Below are 17,670 nucleotides of genomic sequence, written 5' to 3'. Positions count from 1 at the left end.
CATGTTATCAGATACCACATGGAATCTGTTCCCTGTTGAATAGACAAGGTCACACATTGTCACTTTTAATTTCAGACTTGTATGGCTAAAAAAAGAAATAAATCAGAGCAGGAGGGATTGAAAGAACTTATCTGTATTACATCTGAATTTTTCCAGTTGCATGAATATAAGGTTACATAGTAAAGAAACAGAATACCAGAAGAGGAACAAAGGAATTTCAATCAACAGACAGATAAAAGACTGCTTAAGAAAAGTTTTGCAATCAGAAGGCTGGTATGTTTTCCCCAATCAACCACTATTTCCTCCTTGCTGATGAGAAATTCTTACTCCTGAACAGCTATATAAAAGACTAATCAATACAAGCTGGCTAAGCAGACCTGTTTTTGCTTTTGTGAACGAGCACAGCTGTCCATTAATTTTTCTGGAAGAGGCAAATTGTCATGTGAAGACAGGCACAAACTTCTTAAGTCTGCCTGTGATAGGAATGTTATGGGGAAGACAAGAATTTAATACACTTAATCGAGTTATTCTGTAGTGCTATATCAATCTAGTTTTGATAGAGGAGCCGCTTACAAAATCAAATGCTATAAACTAGAAGACAAGCTAAAAAGGATTTTTTAATTATTACTATCATTGTTTTGAAGTAAATGCTAGCCAACCTCCAGATTCAAATAGTTGTTTTCCATCCATTAATAGTGGTGGAATGACTGTAATATCTTAAAAGCTTTCCTGAAGAAAACGTGAGCGCGTCAGATGTTGCCAGAGTGAACAAAATCAGACACCAGAACCAGAACACCTACTGTATAAAACAGTGTTCATCTTCTCACAAAGCCATTCTAACATGCTGAGGGAATAAATATGTTAAATATATTCTAGTTTTACAAATTTTAGACTACAGAAGTGCCAAGCTAAGTAATGGGACATCTTGAATATCAAGAAGGAGAAAATTAAATTATTAATCTTGCCGTGGGACTGCAATACAGGTCAGTAAAGAACAAAACATGCTTTTCTGGAGGAGGATGTCTCATTCCTCCTCCTTACACTGCAAAAGCAGATGGCAAAGCTATGCTATTTTTTAAGCCTTTGCAAAGAAATGTGCATAGTGTCAGTATCTAGCGGCCAATGGATACACTTGGAACTTGCAGAATGACTGCAGATAGGATGTTCTCCTCGCCACCAATCTCAGCTCCTTTTGCCACGTCTCCGCTGCACTGTAAAAGGCTTCATTAAGAGCAGTATGCTCACCATCATTAAGGCCACAAAAAATGGCAAAAAAAAAAAAAAAGTATGATTTAAGTTAGACATAACAGACGTACAGAGGAAAGGAGAGGAACTGTAATTAAGAATCCTTCACATACAAATTGTTATGGGTCAGTATACAGGACACGGAATATGCCACAGAACCAAGTGTTTAAGCCAGATGCACAAAAATGCTACCACAGCATGTCAGCATGACTTCCTGTTGTATCTGGAGATGTAACAGAAGTTTTACAGGGACAAATCAATGCTGAAAAAAAACAGGAAGCCAGAAACTTCCAGAACACCAAAAATAAAGACAAAATGAACACAGTACTCAGTCCTCGGACATTCCTCTGTCAGAAAAAGGAGGGAGAAAATTCTGACAGAATGAGCATTAAGAAACCTGCAGCAGATCAGATACCAGTAACATTTTTTCCAGTGCCTCTCGTGTTTGTGTAGCACTAACCCTGCTGCCAAAACTCTGTGTTCTTCATGCAAACAAACAATGAAGCAAAGGACTCAAAGCAGTAAAGACACACCACCGCCTGGGTCTTAAGCAGAAGAGTGTTTAATCTTTACCTTAAACTCCACTGAACACTGATGCTAGATCAAGAAATACGAGGCGTTTCAGACTTAAAGGATTAATTACAGTAAACCTGACAGGATCACTGAAATCATACTAATAATGCCATATTGTGCTGAATAAGAACAGATTTACTAAAAGAAGCAGTTTATGTCACAGCACACACATTTGATAGCTGCCTGATTCACACAAGGGAAAGAAAATTTCCTTTTCCTAGTTTCTGAGTTACAGTAACTAGAAAGTAAATACATTTATCAGTTTGATGAATGAGCATGCCCTGAAGCTATTCCATGTATATTAGATTGCTTATTGTTCTAGCTAATGGGTCCATCATTCTGAGAATTATCCACCGGCTCAAACATTTCCCCTTTGGTTAAGTTGGCATTCACAACCATGCAATAGGGAGCAGTCACAGAGGCCTGATACGATCTTCCAATTTAAAAACACCACTGGAAAGCAGTGATTAGTCACCACTCAGGCAGCGTAAGTAAGAAAAGGTCCACAAAGTTGTGTTTTCTGAGTTCTCCCTCTTCCTGATAACATGACTGGTGATTCAGAGGCAAGAACCCAGTATATAAATAGACATACATGTATCTGAAAACTAAGGAGCAACACATGCACACAATTTTTTAAGCTAATGCCCTTGACAGACCCCTCCCAGCACCTCCATTTGCCACAGAATACACTGAAGGAGTTACATCAGAATAGTTGCCAGTAAGGAAGCAACAATCTACCATCAAAATGCCTTCATTTCATTTCATTTCATTTCCCCACTTCTGGCAAAACGGAATGCTGCTTACTAACTAATAATAGAGGCACTCCGGTCTCCATAACGAGAAGAGAGAATTAGCTGTAATCAATAAAGGAACTATGGAAGAGGCAATGGTGAAAACACACAAAACCACAATTAATGGGCTATAGTATAAGAGAAAAGGTCCCAAAATGGATAAAGGAGCTGTTAAATGAGAAATTCTCAAAATAGCAGGAGGTCATTTAGGGGGTTTTGTTTTCATATTATGTCTTGCAGAAATGGGGAGAGCAAGCGGGTCTGAAGAGCACTAGAACAAGGGCAGACTGAGGAACAGGACAGGATCATAAAGACCAGATAACAGGTAATAAAATGGCAGGAGCTTCAACTGATAAACACTGGGAGAAAAACTTAAGCTTCACTAAGACTGATGGTCTCCATGCTCAGAAGGGGGATATGGGGAGCTGGCAGACAACTGCAGAAACCATTAGCTCACCACTCAGCAATAAGCCAAAAAAATCCAAAGTCAAATATTAGGAATCACTGGAAAAACCTTAGAAGATGATGAGGTCACTGCACAAATCCACGGTTTGCCCATATCTTTACTAAGTGTACTTCTGATTCCCTTATCTCTAAAAGGAAACAGTATAATGGAAAAAGGTTTAGAGAAAGACAAACAGAAAGATTACAGTTATGGGACAACTTCAATACAGAGAATGATCAAGTAGGCTGTGACTTCCCCAACCTCAAAGACAGATCATATCAGTGAAACATGACTGAGGTCTACAAAGTCCCACAGGGCACGGACTGCGGGAGGACTTGGAAAAGAAGTTGTTGCGTACACAAACCATGAGAGGCTAAAAAGAAACTGATAGATATTATAATTATATGTTACAGAATTGCCCTCACGAATTTCACTTAATATCCTACCCAAGGAAAAAGAATTATTAGACAAATTGAGTTTTGTAATAGATTCATAACGTATCAGGACACTGTAATTAAGCATACAACAGTATTCTACTTGAAGTGCTGTGAAATCATTAAATGGCAAAGGGATTTCTGAATTAGTTCGTAAAATAAAGACCACACAGTATTTCAGTCATGAGGCCCTATTTGTGATCATACTTGTAAAGCCTAATACTACAAACATTCAGAATACTGAGGAAAATAATGCTTTCTTTTCAAAAGTTGAGTTTTAAGCATGCTAAATTGTATTGTACCTGTAAGAAGAATCAACTCTGGCCCAAAGAACTCATAATTCCATTTCCACAGCTAGCGAAATATTTCATAAATCAATTGGAACATTATTAAACGATTATTTCTGCAGCTTTTATGTTGTGGTAATGCTTCATGGTTCAAGCTGTCTTGAACTCTGTACGCATACAAGAGAGAAGTCCTGCACCATACATCCTCTGCACTACTGACACAGCAAGGCATAAAGAAAGAAAATTATCACAGAAATAAGGAAGACAACAGTAACTTATTCCATTCCTTCCCCCTGCTTTGTGATATTAATGCTCCAGGGATACTGAGGATATTATTCATTAAAAAACAAGTTATTCTCTAAAGACTAAAACAGATAAGTATAAAAATACAAAACAGCAAAAAAAACCAGTTTGGCTTTCTACAAACATATGTAGGATCCCAACATCTCATCAAACTTGAGTTAAAGCACAGCTTTTTCTTTCACAGGTATTACGGTCTCTCAGTGTTATAAAGTTCCTTAATTAACACAGTGCGACCTCCATTCTTCTACCAGTTTGGGATGAAATGGTATAATAAAGTTTAAAAGCTGTGTCTGCATTTTGTTAAGTTCCTTCAACACCCATATTCACAAATCCACTCATGCCCACAGGCAGCTTGATCAGATAAGCCCTGTTTCCTTAAATGAAGTTAAGAATTGGGATGTATTTAAATCACAATTTAACCCCCTGCAGCGATGCAGAATTTAACTTTTCAGTATCTGCTAGACACTTTTCTCCGCAGAACAGCAGAATGCAATAAATATTGTCAGCCAGGTAATGTATAATACATCTTTTGTTACATTAAAATGGGAAGATTAGTTTACTTGGTTTCAAACTCAGCTGTTCTCTATTTGTTTTCTAAAAAAAAAACTGATAAAACCCATCAAAAAGTTACCTGCATTGAAATTATGTATAAAAAAACCTTAATCCTTCAACACAAATTTATTTTAAATCAACAATTACACACAGATCACTAAAGAACAAGGATAGAAGGATTTATTTATATGCAAATCTTACTACCAAACAATCAAGCTGGTCTTACCTTGAACTAGATCTTGACTTCGTGTCTTCCTTTGCTGTCGTTTCACTACCAGCATCTTCATTATTCTCCACTTTTCTCTCACACAGTTGTTTTCTCTTCTCCCACCTTTTCTGCTGACTTGAGGTGCTTTCTGCTTCTCCTTGAGAGTCATTTTCTGCTCCTACCTGTGAACCTGAGGAATGTGCCAGGCACTTAGAGGAGACAGGCAGATTTTGCTCTTCTCTGCCAAAGTCTCTTTCTGCTAATAAAGCAGACGTTTCGGGTTTTAACGTTTCCTGTGCAGGGACTGAATTGTCCAGGTTATCTACATGGTCCATTTCCTTAGACTTCACTAATGTGTACGAAGCATTTACAACACCTCCTGCAGAATGTTTAGTCTTTAAACCTTCCACACTCTCCTCCCTGCTGTCTTCACAGCTGCCACAGCACACACAGGAATTAATTAGACAGTTTGTGGCAGCTATACTGAGTTTATGAGATTCATCCTCCTCCTCGTTTGCTAATGGATTAGCAGATCCAGGAACACAATTAATAGCTGCTTCGGGTGTTACTGGGGATTCTGAGCTAGAGGGAGATTTAGGATTGAATATCACAGTAGCAGATATTTTCATTCCCCCTGTCCTGTGAGCTATCATTTCCGCCATTTCTGCATCATCAGCATAAGCATCCCAACCATTGAGGTACAACTGTGAATCCGGACCTTCTAAACAGCTGCATGAATTTTGAACTGAGATGCCAGACATCTGCTTGTTGTCTTCAATGTTGTTATTATTGCTTACATCACTCTCTGCGTCTTTTAAAAGCAAAGTTTCCTCTGTTTGCTGACCGTTCTCATACAGTAGAGCGTCTCTATATTGCAGGTTCTGTTTTGAATTGTGACAAGGGTTATTCACCCAAGCAAAAGTATCACTTACTGAATCCAGCCCAGCAAGAGCCTCTCCTGCTCCATCTAGGTCATCCATAAAAAACACTCTGTCTTCTTCATCAGTTAAATTGTCAAGATGGTGTCTTGTTGGTGAAGCTTCTGCACTGGAACTATTTCTAAGGCTAGGTCTGTGAGCTGGAGACTGACAGATGCTTGGAGGGGAAAGCAGAGAAGACATTTCATCTCCAACTCTGTGTACCATCCTATTCAGCTGTTCCAGCTCCTGTTCATCATACTGCATCGAACAAGCCAGCTCAGCCTCTGTGTTCTCAGCCTTTGCTGAGAGCTCCTTCGCTGGCAAAGTTGCAGTTATGCCCGGTGTGATGACAGAGGGTACTTCAGGATCTGTTCTGACAGGAAAATCCACATCTTGAGAGATGCACAGGTTACGCTCCAGTGTGTGCAGTTCATCCTCGGTTAATGTCTGAAGTAGATCCCTAAGAATAAAGAAATACATGTGACACTGCTTTTACAATCACAGGAAGCACTGACATTACACAATTTAAAAAAGCTTTTACTGTCAGTACAGAAATCCAGGAAGTGAACTTGGGAGCACAGAATGCTTTCAGCTGCATAACTCATGGAGCATTTTGCATTCATGTTCAGAACACGTGGGACTGCTGGTGCCTGAATTTGAGAACACTCAAGCAAATAGAGGGTACCAAATTATTTATAACCTTGCAACAAAGCACCAAAATAAATCAAAGGAAAATGGATCTTCTCCTCTCACCAACTACTCAGAGTGAAAACGTTGCTCAAATCAGATGTACTTTGTCATTTTTAATTTGCAAATTTGACTTTGATTAGTAAATAAATTTGCCATCCTCTTTATTAGGTCCTGGAAGTTATTCTATGACAGAATGCAGTAGAAGTTCCACACCCTTGCACTGTCAGATAAAAAGAGCTCATTAAAAGTACTAATATCACTTACACAACGCTGATATCCTAGAAGCCTATTCAGTGAAACAGAGACTGGAAATTGGGTCTCCTCTCTACGTGGAACAAAGTATCAGGGAGCCACACTTCTGCATGACCTTAAGAATCAGGCAGGCTTAAAGCATTTACTAAACTGTTTTCTGGAGACATAAAGCATCTCTGCTATTATGAAGTTTTGGACTACAAGCTCCTAAAAAAGCATTGAGACTTATGTTTAAATGCCTTATAACCTTAAAACTTCAAAACAATGCAGCACTCATTTTTAGATCTGAATTTGATTTATACTATGCTTCGGAATGAGAAGCTGCACATAGAAGTGTCCAGTGTCAAGAACTGCCAGCAGCAGTCTGGTCAGCCAGACTTGCTTGGCTTCCCTTCTGAAGAGACAGAAAGCCTGACTGCCCAGATCTATTTATTAAATGTTTCACATAGTCATAGTAAAGACGAATGTATCTGCAAATCCCAGAAATACATATTTACTGCATGCCACTCAAATGGCCAACATCACTGAGTATTGAACTCTTTGTTTCTGCCAATAACACCTTAAAAATTGAGAATCTGCAGTTAAAACTGTTTGCAGTTTTAAGGATAAGTAAATAAAGCTTGATTCAAAAATCAATTAAATCAGCTGACAGTCGTGTTGGCTTTGAGGATTTTGAGCTGGATCCCACGCTGCCTACAATGCTGTATACAACCAGTCTAACTGCATGTTGTAGTCCACCAGTCCCGTTATTTCAGTAGGGAAAACATTCCTACTGTAAATTCATATGAAATCTGCTCAGCTTTTGAATTACAACACCAGAAATGTTACTACGAACAGACATCATTTGTCCTCGGAAAAACAGACTCTGACAACTGCCTTCAGTTGTCTGCATAAAAAACCTGCACTCACTGTGTTAATTTAAACACAGGTTTCCTTGCAAGATGACAAACTTTTGATTAACAATTGTCACTATATAGTAAATGAGAAGTTATATGCTGTGTAGCAAATAAGAAAGATTCATTGCCAACATTAGGAACAAAGCACGCTTAAAATGCCTATATATTTCAAACATCTTCTATTGGGAAGAGAATTAATGTTAACCACTACACAAAAATAAACAGTAAATCTCACTACTGGCAGTTTAAAACTAAATGGCAGATATCATTGTCAAAGCATTAAGTTTAATTAAACTGAACCTACTTCCACGGTTCATTTCCTTTCTGTTGAAGCATCTGTAACTCGCCAGTAGTTCCAGGCAAGCACTGTGCTCATATGAAAGAAAGAATTCTCCCTCTGCTTCCATTACTCACAAGACACATGTAATGAGGGCTTCTGCAGTCTACCCTGACAGCTCTAGTGCACTTGCTTTTCACTGAGGCTTTAGAAAACAGCAAATTAAGAAAAGTGCATGTTGGGTTTCACCTCCTTTTATTAGCATGGTATCACAGCAAAGCAATCTAACCTTGAAAATACAAGGAACATTTTTCTTACGGTGTCTTCAGCCATGAGACAAGGTCTTAAAACGTACTGTGCCTATTACAAGCCAGTAGTAACATCTACTCTACGGACTGCAAAAACAATAAATGTATTTTACTGCCAATATCCAGGATGCAGAAATTACTTCTTCAAAGATTGAGGCCGTACATCCACTCAAGGACGGCCAGCTGAGCAGAGGACGGGGCCACCCAACCCAGGTGCAGGGATCTCACACGTCTGCCTCCTTCATGGACTCCGCTCCTGTTCTGACTGGCATTTTACACTGTTTTCAGAAAGCAGCATCCTTGCTACTATTGCCAGCCTATGACTCAGTCCATACTCCGAACAGAACACAAACAGCTCTCCGTGTATGGGGTTGCCATTGGAAGCCATGATGGAGGTATGGAAATGCAATTTGCGCCCTCCCGCTTCCACCGCAGTGAGCCAGGCTCAGCACAGCAGCACCACCGAGAAACTGACACTGATAAATAACAAACATCACAGTGCTCTCTTACCATTAAAGCCTTGAAATCAGCTCCAAATTTGAAACACAGCCATCTTGGAAAAAACTAACGTATTTTCCCTGAGTCACTGTGTGCAAGTTTCACAACCTGTCCCCCTCTATTCTTTAACACACTGACACAGCAGGTATACCACATTTGATTTCTAGTGCACGTGGAAAGATTTCAGTGTATGTAAAATGGTAGGGTCTGCTGATTCTGCACCATTTAATCTTCAATCTGCTTGACTGCACACCACTGCAATCCACAGGGACCCCGCCATCAGCTTTAAGAGGTCCAGAACCAAGCACCAGGCAGGCAGGGGGCTCAGAAAAGAGGGCACATCTAAGGAGTACTGCAAAATCCCTGACTTGCTAACCTCCAAAAATCGCCACCTAGCAGCCACAAATGCACACACAGCATAGGTAATATTTCACCTCAAGAATGTTCAGTCATAGGCACCTAAATTAATATATAGGCATATACCAGATTGTATGCTTGGTGTGCTTATAAGGCTGATTAAAGTAGTTTGGCAGAAATGGTTCAAATGTCAAACTTAAACATATTAACCCCACTACATATGCACTGGTAGATGGATAAAATAGAATGCTGATGTTTTATGTCTAAGATCAAAATCAACACAAGGACCTTGCACACATGAAAATATTCAAACTGACCACATGCTGCTCAGCTTCACCAAACCTAAACAAAAACCCTTAATACTTTTGCTCAGAGGGTCTCCACAAATAACAATCTCTACTATTTTCAGTGCTGACAGCCACAAAAGATTGCCTGAGACAAACATCCATTGACTAGTACGAAAATAAAGTACTTACTGCCTTTAACAACAGGCTTGTTTTTGGATAATACAACTTAAAAGTTCTCAGCTGTATATTTGGATATACTGGAGTGAAAATATTACTTTGGCTAAAGGCTATAGTGCATTGAACTATATGGAGAAATTTATTGGGATGTCACCATATTCCGCAGTAAGATGTTCTATATTCAAACACCAGACAACTGCGATGTAAAATGAAAATATTTCACATAAGACTACTAGAATTATTTTTCATGTCTTAACTATTGCTGATGGAGACTAGAGAAAGACTCCGGAAAATAATGCTCCCTTTTTGCTGGAAGTATGTTGAAATATCTCATACCATGCTCCCTTGTAGGGTTCTCTGAGCAATGTCAGTGAGCAGGGATTGCAAGTTAATCAGTTAAAAAATCTGTAGTAACAGAATAAAAAAGATCTACTTTAAAAGTGCCTGAACTATCTAGATTTCATTATTCTTACGCTTACAGCCCAGAAGGCCAATGGTATCCTAGGTTCCAGCAGAAGAAGGGTGACCAGCAGGGAGAGGGAAGTGACTGTCCCCCTCTATTCTGCTCTTGTCAGGCTCCATCTGGAGTGCTGTGTCCTGGCCTGGGGCCCCCAAGAGAGCAAGGATGTGGAGCTTTTGGAGAGGGTTCAGAGGAGGGCCATGAAGAAGTACCTACCCCATGAAGACAGGCCAAAGGAATTGTGCTTGTTCAGCCTGGAAAAGAGAAGGCTGCAGGAAGACCTCACTGCATCCTTCCAATATATAAAAGGAGTTTATAAATGTGAGGGAAATCAACTTTTTACAACGGCAGATAATCATAGGACGAGAGGGAATGGTTTTAAACTAAAGGAGGGGAAATTTAGATTAGATGCTGGGGAAATTTTTACTGAGAGGGTGGTGAGGTGCTGGAATAGACTGCCCAGGGAAGTTGTAGGTACCCCATATCCCTGGAGGTGTTTAAGGCCTTGGGCAATTTGATCTAGTACTTGATCTAGTGGCTGGCAACCCTATCTGCAGCAGGGGGGTTGGAACTTGATGATCCTTGAGGTCTCTTCCAACCCAAGCCATTCTATGATTCTAAATAAACTGCCCTCTTATTTGTATCACATTCTTCTTTATTTTCATACAATGTATTTTTCACTCAAAAGTATTAATAAGGACATTTTTTAAAGCCCTTGATTCTTTCAAGTAATCAAGTTTTTTTGGATGAGTTCTTTGACACTGGAACAAAATTGGAACAAAATGATTTCTGAGGTCTCTTTCAACTCAAGCCGCTCTAAGAATCAATGTGATTCCATGACTATGACTCCTTCGAACCAGAGACTGCCACGGAGAAAAAATGTCACGCTGTACCTTAGCTTAATTTTTTCCCAATGTCCTAATAAATACTGCCTCACCAAAAACACTTTGCAAAGTGTCTGCAAGAACACCAAAATCACATTTCTTAATGGTCACTTGAAATAATAAATTATATACGTATTAGAATATCAGAATTCCTTTTCCCAGAAATGAACCTGAAAGGGTCGTTTCATTTCTGAAAGTGTGCAGAGAAATTTATAGATATTGAACAGACAAGGACGTTACTCATATCTTTTCAACCCATGGATTAAGTCCAGAGTAACTGAAAATAAAACGGACTATAGAAATACAATTTGCAGTTGGTATACAAATTTGAGTTATAAGAAAATAAGAGGGTCCATGGATTGAGAGAACATTCTGTCTTACAGGCTTTTAAAATATTTATTTTTAAAAACTTCCAGATAAAACACCGTAAGTGCAAATATAAAAAACTCAACATAAGAAATAGCTGGATTTCTCCAAAGGAACACATCGATCTTTTAAAACACCTCAACTAAGGAAAAACTATTTTAATGCCCTTTATACTTGAATTGAGCCAAAAAAAGCACTTCTCCAATGGTTACCAAGACTGGAACCCTGTGAAAAGAGGTACATATAAAATGATACATCCTGTAAAAACAGATCCAAAACATGAAAATTTATAGTCACTTCTATTAGATTAAGACTGACCTGAGTATTGCATCATAACATACGGAGAAGATATAATAAGCCTTGTTAAACAGAAACATTGATGCTAATTAGAAACAGGATCTCCCAGAATAAACTGTGACTTTAATATTTCAGGCATCAACCTACCATAGGGAAAAGGTGAAATGTAGAAAAATGACATTCAGAGAAAAGAAAATAGCGAGGAGATGAAATGTTCAGAAAACTCCTGGTAACTGAAAAACAAGTTAGATACTTCATGGATACTCAAGGCAGATGAGAGGAGCATGTATCTTAGTGTTCACTTAGCAAACAAACACTTCTGCAAGCTTTCATGCATACTATTTTACTGTCTGATTTTCACTGCAGAAAAGAAGCAGTTCCGACCATTGTTTATTACTTGCCTTATTTTTCTTAACAGTGTGTGAAAAGGTCTGAAGAGTTCAGACATATCTTCTGGCTTATGGTCCAAGTTTAATGGTCCCTCGGAGTAGACTACAAGGCCACTGCAGTTCAGACATGCATGAATAGACAAAAATGAAAATTTAATCACACAGAGCAACTGCTGGTTGAGGAATCAGAAATGAAACTGCACATAAATAGTAGAACTATACTCAAGTTACTGAATTTTCATACTGTTATCTTGTCTTATTCACCTCTATTAGAATTTAATGTTACTTAAAGCAGCAGGAGAAAGATCCCCTTCCTTCCATCCCATGCTCCTAAAGCATGGGAGAAAGAGCGTTGGAAGCCCAAGAGACAGAACATAAGTTTAATTCACTGTTGCAGGTGAACCAGAAAAAAAAAATACACAAATACAAGAAATTGATTATTAGGTAAGTTGGGGAAGGATCACTGGCTTGAGAGACATTACTAATAGCTTTTTCTTTCCAGTCTAAATCATTTATAGCTAATAAAGATGACTTGAGCTCCTGTTTTTCTGCCTCTAAGTATAACCCAGCAGTATAGTAACAGGAAGTACAAAAGCCACATGTTAAGTTGCATAGAACACATTCTGATAATGCCATGCTTCTGAATGAACTCTGTACTTGTAAAATTTCCCCGTGAAAAGGTCAGTTCATGATCCCAAATAAATGTGTGTACTTCACTGAAAATACGTAACTAGTTGTGATAGAAAACTCTACACTAGTAGTGACAAAACCCATCTGCCATACTGGCTGAGAGAGTGGATCCCACCAACATCATGCCTGTTGCTCTTAATTATTTAATCCTCTGCTCACTGCAAAAATAACTTACTTCTCAAACGCAAATGGGTTCTGCTCTCACTCTCTAGATTACATATCGCAGATTCACTGAATTGTAGGAACTGGAAGGAATCTCAAGAGACTATTGAGTTCAAACCCCTGCTAAAACAGATACCCCACAATAGGTTGCACAGGTAGGCATCCAGCTGGGTCTTGAATATCTTCATAGAAGGAGACTCCACAACCTCTCTGGATAGCTTGTTACAGTGCTCTGTCACCCTCACTGCTAATAAGTTCCTCCGCATGTTAGTACAGAGCTTCCTGTGTTCAGGTTTTAGGGCATTGCTCCTTGTCCTGTTGCTACACACCACCAAGAAGAGCCCGGTCTCATCCATTTGCCTCTCACCTCCCTTTAGACATTTATAAACATTTATCAGTTGTCCTCTCAGTCTTCTTTTCCCTTGGCTGAACAGATCCAGGTTACTCAGCCTTTCCTCATACAGGATATGCTCCAGGCCCTTAATCATCTTTGTGGCCCTCCACTGGACTCCTTCTAGGAGATCCCTGTCTTTTTTGAACGGGAGAGTCCAGAACTGGACACAGTAGTCTAAATGTAGCCTCACTGGGGCAGAGTATGGGGGGAGCATAACCTCCCTTGATCTGCTGGCCACACTCTTTTTATTGCACCCCAGGATACCATTGGCCTTCTTGGCCACCAGGGCACACTGCTGGCTCATGGCCAACCTGTTGTCCAACAGGACCCTCAGGTCCTTCTCCACAGGGCTCCTCTCCAGCAGGTCATCCCTTAACCTATACTGATGCATGAGGTTATTCCTCCCCAGGTGCAAGACTCTACACTTCCTCTTGTTAAATCTCATCGGGTTCCTCCCTGCCCAACTTTCGATTCTTTTCATGTCTTGGTGTTTTCTGCTCACCTGTTCACTAGCAAGCACCTTGCACAGACACCTAAAGCTTTCTAAGATACAGCAGCAATGCTTTTGCCACAAGTAATACAAAACCCACTGAAGCATTTAAAAAAAAATTTTAAAAAGACCACTTGCACTCTGTTTACCATCTGAGAAATACTGCTCTTTGTCTTCTGTTTATAAACTTAGAGTCTGGCCCATGCCCTGGTACCAGGATAGTACTGTAGTCTTCCATCAGGCTGGAAGATGGCCATCGAAAAATTCAGAATTGTCAAGGTAACAAAGTTCAAGAAATCAGACTACTGAACCTGATAAACCTTCTTCTGGGGGCTGGTGCTCTGAGGTTAGGAGCAGGGAGGGAGGAGAAGTGGAAGCAAGAAGCAATTTGCTTCTTTTGCAAGTTTTTTTTGAGTGTGTTTGTGTCTTAAGACAGATTATCCTGTTACCAAGGATACATACTTTTTTATTTTTATTTTAAGCTTTATGAGCTTCAACAAGAAGACTGACCCAAAACAACACAGTTACCACTGACTCATGTGGCAATGTTCTGCCTGAACTTCCCTTCTTTCTGAGCAGAAGCTAGAGACTGCTACTGCTGAACTTCAAGCAGACAAAACATCATTCTTTCGTCAGCTTCTAGGTTCACTTTCTTTAGAGCTTAATTCAAAGAAGAAATAAGAGAATATAAGAAATAGAAAAGGGCTACAGCACTACAAAAAATGATTGTGAAAAGGTCTCTCTTTGATACCTTTGAAGGAATTCTGAATCAAAGCTTGAAACTAGTCGTACCGTGGAACAAAATCAGAATTGCTGAAGTCCAGAACACTACACTCAGGTTTTGAGACTCCTTATTTCCCTACTACTACTATACTACTCCTATACTGCTTCTATTAGCTAACTTTAAAACATTCCCAGTGGTAAAACATCTAAAACGTACTAGCTTTATGCCAGAGAAACTGCTGTCTTATTAAATCAGGAACACTCATTAGGAAAAATGCATTTGACCTGATCAATCTTGAAAAAACTGTGAGAAGCAAAAAATCTGTTTTAATTCAGTTGTCAGAATGGTCAATACAGGGTACAAATTCATACAACAGTTTATACTTATTAATACTTTCCTTGCAAGAGATTTGAAAGGACTCACTGGTCAAAATGTACTCAGCTTGTTATGACAATTCCTATCAGATCTTGACTAATTAAGAAAAAAACCACAATAACTAATAAGTATGTTTGTTTTTCAGAACTTATATCCTTAAGCTACATTATTTTTGAGTGACAGAATATCTGCTTTCAAAAAGATCTTTTTTGACAACATGACATTCTATATACTGATGTTCTTGATTCATCACTCAATTACTAATTCTTTTCTTGAAGATAACTAACCAGTAGTTCTAGTGCCCTGCTTTCTATAGCCCACCTCTTCTTCTCTTTCTTTTTGCTCTTGGCCTTCTACAATAAACTGGCAATGACTCTTCTTAAATAAAAATCCTCTTTTTCTGTAAGAAAATGCAAGAAAACTCAATTGAAAGAAAATATGTCAAAATTTGGAGCCAATTTTTCTAAATCTTAAATCATTTTGTTAGTAAACAGAAGTGGAGCAAAATACTTAACAGAATTACTTACCATACAATGGCTAATCTTGGAATAGTAAACATTAAAGCTGGTTCATAGTCATCAATCATATCTTGAGTGAGGTATCCAAGCCTTAAGGCTCTAAGCAGAAGAATAAATTGATTTAGTAAGAGAAACCATTTCAAGAAGAAAAAAATCTGAAAATAATGTTGTGAAGTAAGCCCAAATGACTGCTGCAGTCTCCACGGTAAAAAATAATATAAGGAAAAAAAATATTTCAACATGTAAAGCTTTTAAGGTTATTCAAAACCAAAATAATTCTTATGCCACTTTCCCTTCTTATTCACTACTTCAGGACTGTTTTCACTTGTTACTGGAAAATACTGGTGGTTATGGGCTTGCAAGCAAAATGTTTCTAAAAAAAACAGGAAGTATTTCTTTTCATTTTGATTAAAATTTGCTAAAATCTTTAAGGTCAAAACACACTAAGCTTACAGACATAACTAAAAGAAGTTATACAAGGCAACAGATGATAAGTTATCAGAACTCCTTATCATTCCCTAATAACTCTTCAAGTATCTTAAGACCCCTTCAGGACTGAAACCCCATTTTTTAATTTTTTAAGGCTTTTCAACTTGATGAGATTTTCTAAGTTTCTAGTTTCTTCATAGTTTCTTAATTGCTTTATAAGTTTCCTAAATTTGTCTACATAACTCTGAAAGATGACACCCAAATGGCACACTGCTCCAGCTGATAGAGTTGTTCCTGAGCAGAATGGAATTAACAGCTTTCTCTTCTTCTTTGTCAATATTTCTATTCCCAAAGACAATAAAATGACCACAGCTTGCTTGGCGCTAGCACTAGATGGACTTATCTGATACGTGGCTAACTACAACTTCCACATTCTTTCCTACAGTCCACTGCCAGATTATCAAAAGCTACAGAAGGCAAGCCACAGTTTTTCTCTGAGTGGGCAAATATGTGGCATTTATATTTGTTGCAAACACTTTCAGTTGTAATCCTTTCTTCTAAAATGCCTAAAACACCTCTGATCTTGGTGCTATCTAAAGATTGCGAAAGTGTACTCTGTACTCTACCAATTCCTCGATCAAATCTCAACCACACCATATGCATAGATGCTAGGCTCCAGTCCTCATAGGGTTTTCAAGAATCTTTACAAGTTCTTCATGTAAATCACAAGAGTTTCATGATTTGAATAATCTCCCCACACATTCTTGACTGAATTATCATTAATTGTTGATGTCTTAAACAGATTTAGCCCACTTAAATGCTTACTCTTTGTTGACACACCTACAACTAGCCACACCAAAAATATCATAAGATTATTACCTTTTCTTTCATAACCAAAAGAAAACACTTGTACCTGGCAAGCATGCGTAATACTTTTTAAGTCTGTAGTTGGATACTTGCTAGGAAAGCATTTAGCTGATACTTTTATGATGCTTCTTAAAGGCTACTGGTAAAGTTCAGATTGAAAGCCGAATGTGTCGATGCTATGAAGCACTGAAATGAACACCCAGGAATTCATTGGATTGCTTACCTTTCCACAGTTTCACAAAAAAGCACGATTACCTCTTGCTGTACATAATATTCTTTTGGTGACTTCACAGGTACCATAGCCGACACATAACTATGAAGAATATAAAATAGTCAGTGTACAACTTTTTTACATGATTTACCACCAATTCAGACCATAAGTAAAAACAAACCTAGGCCAAATCACTGCAGAAATATAACATTTCCTAAACCACTTTGTATTGGAGAGCACTCATTACAAAAACTGCACAGGGTAAGAAGCTATATGAAATGCAGCTGATTTACTTAATGCACGCTGAGGTAATAGAACTCAGAAGTAATTTATACATATAATTATACACATCACACAATTGGAACTTCCTACTCTGTGGCACAGGGAGACAGGTCCTACAAAGATCTTTAGTACCACATCTTGACAATAGAAGAGTTGACACTGCATTTCATGGAGAGAAAAAAACCTAAAATACATATTTTATCTAGAAAGGTTTCAGTTGAAATTGTATTAGTGAAATTCATTTAGTCAGCAGAGACACAATTTAGGAGACTTAAAAAGTTGGCCTCATTTCTATGTGGAATTACATGCAGAAGCCCTAATGGACGAGGCAAGAAACACCAGTAGAAGGAAGTGGTTTTCTGTTATATTACCCAAACAGCCATTTGAGGACTACACATAACGTAGGAAGGAGAAAAGCTGTCTTGGAAAACACTGGCAAATAAAACTGCTGTATGTACACAGGTTTGAACAGGTCAAAAACTGAGCATCGTCCGGAATCAGCTACTGATTCTCAATTGTGTCTGCATGAAGGTCACACTTAAAAAAATGTTTTCAATCAGTGACTTCAGTGTTTTCCAATATAACAACATATTTATAGTTCTCTGAATAAAATAAATGAGTAAAATAAAAGA

The 17,670-nt window shown here is 38.5% G+C and overlaps 1 protein-coding gene across 6 annotated transcripts in view; it reads right to left on the bottom strand.

Annotated features, from left to right (window-relative positions):
- The window catches only part of ZFYVE28 (zinc finger FYVE-type containing 28), a 142,915-nt gene that overhangs the window by 33,542 nt on the left and 91,703 nt on the right, over positions 1-17,670 (bottom strand). For 5 of the 6 annotated variants that reach the window (XM_004936224.5, XM_040699328.2, XM_015286015.4 and 2 more), the window contains exons 5-8: positions 16,769-16,858; positions 15,259-15,348; positions 11,909-12,010; positions 4,857-6,218 (exon numbers count right to left, since the gene is read on the bottom strand). In XM_004936224.5, coding sequence (XP_004936281.1) covers positions 4,857-6,218; positions 11,909-12,010; positions 15,259-15,348; positions 16,769-16,858 — 1,644 coding nt within the window. Of the gene's footprint in view, positions 1-4,856; positions 6,219-11,908; positions 12,011-15,067; positions 15,132-15,258; positions 15,349-16,768; positions 16,859-17,670 lie in introns of those variants that run through there. The other variant, XM_040699329.2, reaches the window with a different exon arrangement.

The sequence above is a fragment of the Gallus gallus genome, chromosome 4, assembly GCF_016699485.2.
Source record: "Gallus gallus isolate bGalGal1 chromosome 4, bGalGal1.mat.broiler.GRCg7b, whole genome shotgun sequence".
NCBI lineage: Eukaryota > Metazoa > Chordata > Aves > Galliformes > Phasianidae > Gallus > Gallus gallus.
Note: the sequence above shows the minus strand (reverse complement) of the source record. Positions and strands in the feature narration are given on the sequence as shown.